The sequence below is a fragment of the Poecilia reticulata genome, linkage group LG5 (assembly GCF_000633615.1).
Source record: "Poecilia reticulata strain Guanapo linkage group LG5, Guppy_female_1.0+MT, whole genome shotgun sequence".
Taxonomy (NCBI): Eukaryota; Metazoa; Chordata; class Actinopteri; order Cyprinodontiformes; family Poeciliidae; genus Poecilia; species Poecilia reticulata.
The window spans coordinates 13,629,922-13,640,240 of NC_024335.1; the positions used below are offsets into that span (position 1 = coordinate 13,629,922).

General features: G+C 35.4%; 1 protein-coding gene across 1 annotated transcript in view; it reads right to left on the bottom strand.

Annotated features, from left to right (window-relative positions):
* Window positions 1-3,144, bottom strand: part of arhgef10la (Rho guanine nucleotide exchange factor (GEF) 10-like a) — a 131,819-nt gene extending 128,675 nt beyond the window's left edge. Inside the window, exons 1-2 of the mRNA XM_017304635.1 lie at window positions 2,880-3,144; window positions 570-597 (exon numbers count right to left, since the gene is read on the bottom strand). Coding sequence (XP_017160124.1) covers window positions 570-597; window positions 2,880-3,144 — 293 coding nt within the window. The remainder of the gene's footprint in view (window positions 1-569; window positions 598-2,879) is intronic.
* Between the last annotated feature and the right edge of the window lie 7,175 nt (window positions 3,145-10,319).

A 10,319-nucleotide genomic window follows, 5' to 3' on the forward strand; every position in this document is an offset into this window, starting at 1 on the left:
AGGTTATTGACTACGTTGCAGCTTTCTTTAGCATTAATGCTAATTTTTAACATCATAGCGCTGCGTCAAAGCCGACGGGCACACTTTGGCATGCCCCTTTAAAATTTCTGCAGGAATTTTCTAGTCTTAATGTTTTAATTTTGTGTGATCTGCTGTATTGCATCTTTGTGCATCTTTGTCAGAATGTGTCTGTAGTTGATGAGCTCGACYATTTTTTTTTCCCTACAGCCAATGAATTAAAACACGGTTGAACTGATTAACCTTTACGCTTCATAAATATAAATAAAGCTGATCTTTAATACTGCATGTAATATCACACAACCCTGTGATTTCCCCCAAAAATTCCATTACAGCATCACTTTGTACATGACATGTCATCTGGCGGTTAAATACTGTAGCATAACATCATAGCGTCTCCCACCCACTGTGGGGTGTTTAGAAAGACGGGGAGCATGACATTATCTCTGGAATGCTGACATAACAGTGTTGTGCTGCCGTATCGAGTTACATTTATGCACCACCCTGTAGTTGTTTTCTCCATGATGCAATAAAAGTCAAATGCAACTTACTCGTTTGGTGACTCAGCCGCTGGAACATCTACAAAAAAAAAAAAAAAACAGAAAATTCAGCAACCATGAGACAAACTATAACCAATAAATGAGACATAGGGTGAGCTTTTTTCTTGTAAATACATATATTTTTAATATCAAAACATTGTAGGTCCAAATATGTGATTGATCTTGAATGAAGAAAAAAAAAAATCTGTTTTGGGAGTTATCCAAGTATGAAGTTGATTTACAGCTTTTGCATTAGAGCCCCGACTTGGTCTTGTTGTTGAGCACTCCCACTGCAAATGTTGAACAAAAACAGGTTTTGTTCAACAAATGCTCTCATCGATTTCTGTTGGATGCAATCAAGTAAACTCATGTCATCTGATGAGGCGGTGATCGGAATTCCAGCCACTCTCACTCCTAAGTTGTATAACAGGCCTCCGAAACACATTATTATCATCGCCCAGAACTCTCCAGTGCATCTCAGCAGCCCACTTAACGGATTACCACACATAGATGTGGTAGAAAAGCGTTTTAATTAAGCCCTAATCGCTTCACTTTGTCCAACAGAACCTCTTCAAGACCTAAATCCCCGGCTTTATCTGGCCGTGTAATTAGCAGCACCTGTTTGGCACCATTCTCCATGTGGTAAATATATCATACTTATACATAACTTCATCCAATTAAGGGGAAAGTTAGCTCTTCTCTCTAATGCTGACTGCCTCAGGCAACAATCAAATCCAATTAAGTGGAGCTTAAAACCACATAAAATACATTCATTACTACAGAAAATCGATCACATTACATAAAAATTATTAGTTCTACATTTCTAAGCAAATTCATCCAACAGGAGCTACAGCACTGATTTGATGTTTGTGCTTATTTATCCTGTTCATAAACAGTTAGATGGCACTCTAGAAGTTAAATGGATGGACTTGTGGGCTTTGGCTAATTACAGCAACTATAACTGCCTTGTCTCAAAATGATTTACACTTCTGAAGACTAGACAGTGTTTAATTAACTGTGGAACTCCTTCTCAAGTGGAGGGAAATTATAAAGTGGATTTTTTTTGCACCTTTATGCATAATTAAGTTGCATTTTTTCCCCTCCACTTCACATTTATTTTTAATCCTCTTATGCAGCTAACAGAGGTGGAGGTCATCTTTGATAACTTGAAGACCCTGAACATTCTCCAGTGAACATTCTTCATATTTCTATTAGCCATTTATTTTTTCTGACCCCTAATCAATTCCCAGCCTTAATCAAAAACTAAGTTGTCTGAAAATGTGATTTCAGATTATATTATACAACATTTTTGATTTTTGGGGTCATGATAAATAAATAATGTGTCATTATCATCATCAGTACCATTACTGCTAGTGTACTAAACACTAGCAATACTGATTCTTAAGGAAGTGAATGCAGACATGTACACATACAATCTTACTATAAAAATCTTAGATTGGAAATCAGTGAAATTTCAGATATTTTGTGTTGCGTCAGTATCAAGTCACAGAAGTGTCAGATAGTACAATAAAATCATTTGTGCAGCTCTTTTCTATTGTCTTGTTATTTTMAAGCTCCACTATTATATTTCACTTGTAACCATCATCTTAGGAGTATGAACCTAAACATTAGAAACATTAGATGAGGTGCCTTTTTTCAGTTTGTAAATGAAGTTTGAAGAGAACATGAAGGTATGTATTTCCGGTCTTTTATTATGCAAGAGTTATTTAGTCTTGACACCATGAAATCAGATTAACTGACAAGAAATGAAAATGGGGCTGAACAACAAGCTAAGGAAAAACATAACATAATGGATACACACTGCAACATCACGTGTAATTATGTCTTTTATTTTTGTCTTTTACTTTTTACAAACAAAAGATGCATATTGTGTGAAAGTCAAAACCCAAAGGATGTTCAGTAATAGCTTTGCAGTGCAGATTAACTCAACAGTTTTTAAACTACTTTAAGTACATTGAACCAAACTCAGTAACTTCTTCATGAGGTGATAAAATAACTCCTGTCATCTTAAAACTTTATTTTATTTTGCGAAGATGGATTTAAATGTTAATTACCTTCTTTGGTGACTATAAATTCTATGAGACCTAATAAAGACTTGACGCATGGTGAATGTAAAAGACCCCAACATTGAGACTAGCACGCATCATCAGCTACTTGTGCAGGTTCAGCAACTAACTTTTAAGATGAACCATACTGAAAAAGATTTATAATCCACTGCTACAGCATTTAATCATCTCTAAGAATGAGCGGTGAAGATTTATTTAGCTTCACTTTAAATAGAAAAGTCTAAAAATGAGTTACCAGTGGTGAGACTTGAAGCCACAATTCTCTCCGGTCCAGCAGGAGGTGGAGGTTTAAAAAGCTGTGTGCCGTCTGCAGCTACAGCATCTGATGCCTCGTTGTTGTCAGGTTTTGGCACACAGACAGGTGTAATACATTCCGAGGTGATGTCTTCCTGAGCTTTTTCCTCATCTGTGCTGTCATCAAACATAAACTCTTCCCCTTGCTCTTCATCATCCTCCTCTTCGTCGTCTTTTGGTGGTTGGTGTGATATTGTAGACGACATTACTGCAGAGAGAGTCAGTATCAAGTCAAAAATTAGTTAGCAGGTAGATCTTTTATAATATTTACCATCAAATTAAAATCATTGCAAAATAGCAATAAACAGATCATAGCATAGCATTTGTATAAAAATATCACATAGTACATTATGTCTACTTTTTTATGGACATGCACCAATCTGCTAATATCCCTCTCTGGATTTATTTACAAAGCATGATAAAGAAAGGTATTATAATATGTACGGTCACACTGGTAGATTGTAAGTTTTGATGGATACATTGGTAGATGTTTTATTTATGAAGTGAAGTGACAAACACTAATATAAGAAAAAAAAAGTTGTAGTTTTAAACCAAGCAGAAAATTATTCTATGATGCGATATGATTTCTACTGAACTTAAAGCTGAAAACAAAGTGCAAAGAATATTTATGTGCAAAATGTGCATATCAAATATATGGGCATGAATTTCAGTCATAAATATCTGGTACATTAAAATCTGAATAAGCTGTGATTTGAGTTTTGTAAAGTTAAAAATGAAATGGCTCAGAATTTTGAGCATCCATAAAGAGCATATTTGTACAATATCAGCCTATTTTAGAAGAAAAATTAAAGATTTTCTGTACATACATATATACTGCTCTTTTAGATTGTTCTTGTTAATTATATCTCATAAAATGTATACATCATGTCTGTAAGCTGTTGGCATGTGAAACCTAAGTCAAATTCCTTGTGTGTGCAGACATGATCAATAAATCTGATTTCTGAAGGAGAAAAAAAAGATTAAGACCACATTATAACCTGCAACCTGCAGATTCACCTAATATGAATTAACATGGAGACATAAATCATGTACCCTTAGCTCCCACTCGTGTTATTTAAGACACAGTCAAAAAAGTAAATAGTCTGGAAGACTGGAATGTGCTCTTATCTCTGTAAACATGCCAAAGCTGCTTAACTAAATAGGCGCATAAAACATAAATTTTAGATAAAAAAAATAATCTGTTCTACAGAACAGCACTGAATCGAAATGTGTTTTTAGCACGTAATCTACCCTTAAAAAAGTTCCTTCAGTTCAGGACTGTTAAAAAAAACTTTTCAAAGAAAACATAGAAACGACTTAGTAAAAAGTAATTTATATTTCAAGCAAATGCAGAGCAATAAGGCATGAATTGAAATTCAAGCACAGTAGTAACATATAGACGTTTGAGAAACTGGGTGCTTAATTACAAAATGAAGAAAAGGCAGAGCTATATATTAATTAAGATTTTCCCAATGTAACAGCTATGGGCTATGCAGCCAACTGTGGCTACAAGAGCAGCATCAGAAGATGGTTCTTTAAGCAGCATGAGGTGTGAATGAAGACACGAAGCAATGGTTTTAGTTTTGGTGTATATATTAGTGATTTTGAAAAAAAAAAAAAAACAGACAATTACAAATGCACAATGAGAGACAAATTAACTCAAAATAAACCAATTCCAAGATCATAAAGTTCTTGTCCTTATTCCAAGCTCGCCATCCTTAGATTAAGAAGAGGATCTGATCCATCAGGAATAAAAACCTGACCTAAAAGGCCAGAAAACCCATTAAGTGTTTTAACAAACAGTCATGTACAAACATACAAATGCAATAAATATTAAATTCAAATGTCATTGGATTTCTAGTAATTAAACTAAACATTTCAATCAGGTTAAATTAACCATAATTTAACAAAAAGAATATCAATCATATTTCAAACCAATCAATTTAAAGTTAAAGTTGAAATCAAAGTTCACTTTCAAAATATCAAATCAAGAAAAATAAATTAAATTAACTCAAATACTCAAGCAGAGTGAGGAAAAAAAATAAATAAATAAATTGCGCAATATCAACTTAAATGTAGCTACATCCTATTTTAATCATATCAATACAAAAGGTGCCAGAACAAGCACAATACCAGCGATTAGGTTACCTTTGTAAAAAGAGTGGGGCGTACTAGACCACAATCAGCTGTGGCAATCCCGGTGACCGCCCAGGTAACAAATGCCAGTTCTAATAAAACAACGCTCCAATGAGCAATCAGGCAGATATTTCATGCTAAACCAATAGTGCTATCACACAAACAAACTCGCCAATAGATCAGATCAGAGGATGCAAAGATTTTTGATGAATTGTCAGGAAGACCCCAAACAGCCAGCCACAATCACAGTGGAACAGGTGATGAAGTTCAAACTGCACTGGAGGCGGGGCTTTAAATAAGTTGGCAAGTTTGGGGCAAAACAGGAAGTGAGCCCGCAAAAATAAAAGTCTTGACTAATTGAGGGTTACACCAACAACCAACACAAGTTCTTAAAGTTGTGGGCACCAATTGCCTTGGAGGGAGATTTTATCTCATCAGTGAAAACATGCCCCAAAACTTCCTTGATGTTTTGTAAATTCAGTTTAGCTACGATGAAAATGTATTAACCAAAATTCAGCATTAAGTTGTTTATGTTCTCGGTTGTAGGATGCCATTTTTTGGGATTTAAAACTAAGCAGTTCAGTGCAGAGAGTTATTCGCAACAAATACTAAATATATAAATGTCTTTAGTGCCAACTTCACACACACCTATATGGGAAAGTGACAAATACTTTTTTATATGACAATTGCATCCCATTTAATAGTTTTATTTCAGCATTAGCAATTGAGGAACTATACCATACATAACAGTATGAATTTTGAATTATTCTTTGTAGCTGTAGAAAGCAGTTCTGTTGTTTTAAATTAAAATAGGTATTTTTCATGGGGCAGTTTTCTTGTAGGTATTAAATCTTGACCAACAGCTCTTTTGTGATTTTTCAAAGTGTCTTTTTTCTGTGCTTTTCAGTGCATGTTAATTTACCATGTCAGAATGTGGCATCTGCTTTCCTTTTTGAGGAACGTCAACGGACGTGGTCAGCCCAATTTCAGCAATCATAAAGAACTTGCACATGTCCCATTGTCCAAGCTTTAGGTCATAAAATCGTAGTAGTAACTAATTTCACCATGTTGGCTGGATGACTTAATGAGACGTCTGATTGTACGATTCCTCGTAGCAGCAGAGCCACATCACAAACATTCAACAGAGTTACTCCCAAAGCGGGGAGCCAGCACTGCCTCTGACTGTTATTGTAAGACGGACAAGAGAATTAAAGAAAAACAAAGTAACTAAAACAAAATCATTGTTTGGGGTGGGGAATGTTTTTATTAATAGTGTTAATAGACAGTTTTGTCTGAAGAATAGATCCGTCTAAAAACTGTAAGATCACAGGTGAGCATTTTTTGTTTCCTCGACACATTTATTTTGGGATACTGTACCTACTGGAAACAATTTGGAAATTAATATCTAATGTTAATTTATTGTGTTTCTGATTTACTGAATGAAAAAAAACTTTCAAAAGTTTTATTATAGAACTATGCAATATTTGAAAGTAAATAGAAAAAGGAATTCTTGCTTGGGGAAAAAAAAACAACAGGGGGCATTAACAACTGCATTAACAAGTGGGGTTGCTCGACCTAAGTCTATGCGCTTAGTGATTCTTTTGTGGGGGCATTTTAAATTTTTTCCACTTTTTCATATTTTGCATATTCTTTTTCAGTTCTCTTTTCTCAGTCCTAACATGCTGCTACTAGTATAAACGTAGACCCTGAGGGATGAACAGAGGCGACACTGACTCAGATGTAGTGGGTTTTAGCAGTGAAAACGAGTTTTTCCTAACCCAGTTGCTGGAAGCCAGGATCGTAACTGAAAATCCAGTTTAATAAATTGCACCACGCCACTTTAAAACCAGTCATTTCAAAACAAACCATGTGTTGCCAACCTTTCCTTTCCAAAGATTGAGAATTCGCATGAGGAAGCAACTTCTGCGTTGAAATGGAAACATAAGTGAGAAAAGGCCTTCTGTCTGTTTTCAGGGTGGAGGTGGCATTTTTAAGATGAGCAAGTCATTCAGAAATCACTCATTTGTGTACAACTTCAGGAGACCACTACAGCCTTTGGACCATTTTTCTTCTTCTGYGCCACAAACAAAGCCGTGTTGTTTATCCCACTCACTGGTCAAAATAACAATGATCCTTTTGTGGCTGGAAAACTACTCTTGTGTTCTCAGAATTCATTGTTTCCGCATTTATCAGAGCAGCGCAGATTAGCAACAGGTCATTTTGGGTGATCATTGTGCGACCCGTGTTATGGCTAATGCAGAAAGTAACTTTTAGTTGGAAAAAGTCTCTTTTTTATTCAAAAACCAACAATGTGAAGTCTAATTCAATTCAAAGCTACTATCCTCAGATTAAAGCTACGCTGACTGAACAACCACTTGTGCACTTGAGTGAGATGGAGTGAGCAAAACAAACGGACAATCTCGGGGGTGTAAAAAGCTGGTATCTTGAATTTAAGTTTTACCGGCTAATAGAAAACTGCAACCTTGAAGTTTTGCTTCCGCTGAGTTAAAACGACAGGTATCTTCCATGGCTTTTTTTTTTTTTTTTTAAGCGTATAGGTATTTGGACAGCACATCAAAAAGATTGCTGCTTAGAAAAATAAAGAGCCCCAAGAGTGGAGTTGTGTGAAAGCTATTCTTATAGGGAAAATAAGACACATCGCAGAATAGAGATGAAACTACTCATACACACCCTGTGTCTGACCTACATAGAACAAAGAAAACTCCCTCAATGTGTTTTCAGTAATGAGTGGTGAGATGTCAAATATATGCATTGTTATAGATAGATATTGCTTCTATTTACATGGGTAATGTATGGCCCTCTAGGACATTCGTATGCAGTGTAATTCAATACCATCTTGCTTTCTGTAAGATATTTCTCTGATTTGCATACAAAAGTACTTGGTACTCCTCCACCTTCTTTCCATCCAGCCTTTGATAACAGTGGTGCATCTGTTCAGTACTTGGCAGCTGATTTATGTTGCCCAAGTCCTTCTCAGCTCCCTGTTGTATACAACTCCATTTTAACAAGTAGYAATCCTAGGAAATCTTTTTTTTATAATAAACTTTACAACACAAACAGCTTATAAGAAGTAAGTTGTATTTGAAGCCCCGAATGATTTGCAGATTTGCTGTGCTCTTTTGTAGCACTTGCAACAGTTTCACAAATAATGTTTAACCAATAGAAAACATTTTCGAGAAGGACTGGTATGAAACAGACGGGTATTTGGATAGACAACAGCAGACAACAGCAGCTGGTGATGACTAAAAAAAAATACAAAACAAAAAAAAACAGCATTGCAAAACCTAACAGAAAGTTACTGCAAGCAGAAACGCTTTAAGGTTTTCCTTTTGAGAAAGTGGCACACAAACACTCCATGACAGACCACTGACAACAAAATGTACCAGGAAGAAGCAATTCTGCCTCCGGCTCTACTTCCTTCTTCAGCATCCCTGCAGACTTCCTATCAAGAGATTCTGATGTTACTTGGCCAATTTACAAACTGCAAACAGCTACTTGAGAACAGATGGAATATGTCTTTTTTTTTTTCGCTGTCAAAAAGCATGACAATCTAAGTGGGAGGCTGTTCACAGGCATTTGTGGATTTCATGGATTCGTTTCAACACAAAATTACCCTAGCAATATATATATATATATATTGCTAGGGTAACAAAACAGAAAGTAAATTGACTGCTGTATAAGTGTTCATTTGTCTTTATGTTGGAATGCAGTGACAATCACTATATATATATATATATATATATATATATATATATATTAACACAAAGATCTACAACTCTATGGAATAGATCTTACAGATGGTGCAGTTATTTTATGCTTAACATTAAATTAATTTCAGGTTGCCAGCTGACATTTCAAATGCCGTAATGATCTGCACACACTGCGTGATGGGGTTGTTGACATGCCTTGCAGACCCTTTACTCTTATTTTTTCTCAGGTTTACTTTCATTTAGACACCTTTCTAGACATGCAAAAATATATTATGCATTCGGGAGTCAGCTTGGCCTTCATTTGCCCTCTGCTGAAGAGAGTAACGTCAGTCCACAACAGCAGTGTGATGCTGAAGAAATCCCATTAATCAAGGACACAGAGAATAACCTCTACCTCCTATCTGCCAATTGTTCTCATCTCACAACGGTGAACTGAACGTGTTTTTGTGCTGTACTGCTCACATACCTAACAGAGACAAGAACACACCTCTGTCAACCAAATTATTTTATTCATCATGGAATGCAGAAAGTAAAAAATTGTGTTGCAGGATCCTTAAATTTTATTGTAAAAAATAAAATATATGTATATTTTTAGATGTCAAGATTTATGGATTTAGGACAATAGTCTTATCCCTGTTTTGTACCTACATTTGAAATGGCATTTTGTTAAACTAGCACTCAAACAATAATTCATTTAAAATATGTCCATAATAATAATAATAAAAATACTAGAATTACTAACTCAACAAGTCTATAAACTCAACCTCTCAAAACTCAAGTCTCAGCATGAAAAAGTATCGTCAWTCCCCAATGTTTGGAGTCTTACGTTGAATAAGCTCCAAAAATTATTCTACTGTGAATACAATATGCAAAGGTTAAGATGCTAAAGTGAAATCTTGTTTTTCATCTGCATGTTTGTCTGAGCTGACATCAGTTATTATATTAGCAAATCCATCAACATGTATTTTAGATCCTGTACAAACCAAAGTGCTTAAGGATGATTCCCTTTATTGATTGTCAGAATGTTATATCCCAAAGGAAGTTGTAATTAAACCACTGTTTAAAGGCCTCGACTGCATCTTAATATTTTTACCATCATCCTTTTCCCAACCACCCATTTATACAAAAAACTGTAGTTATGTTCTTATTTCCAGGATTAAAGATTTTGAAAAGCATTATGAGAATTCAAGCTTCATCATATAGACACAGCTAAATAAAAAGGTCACCAAAGAGCTACTGATTGCATCTGAGAAAGGTCTCAGATCGTTCAACAAAAACGAAAACAAAAACGTTTCTGCACATTTATATGAGACTGCTGGTACTTTGGGAATAGCATTAGAGTGATTAATTTTCTTATTAAGATAWGTCTTTTCAAGTTTTCTTTTTACAGATGTCATTCATGGAGTTCCTCAGGGTTCCGTTAGGGCAGGGGTCACCAACTCCAGTCCTCAAGGGCTACCATCCTGCAACTTTTAGATTCACCTCTGCTCCAAAATGTCTGAATTTCCTCACCA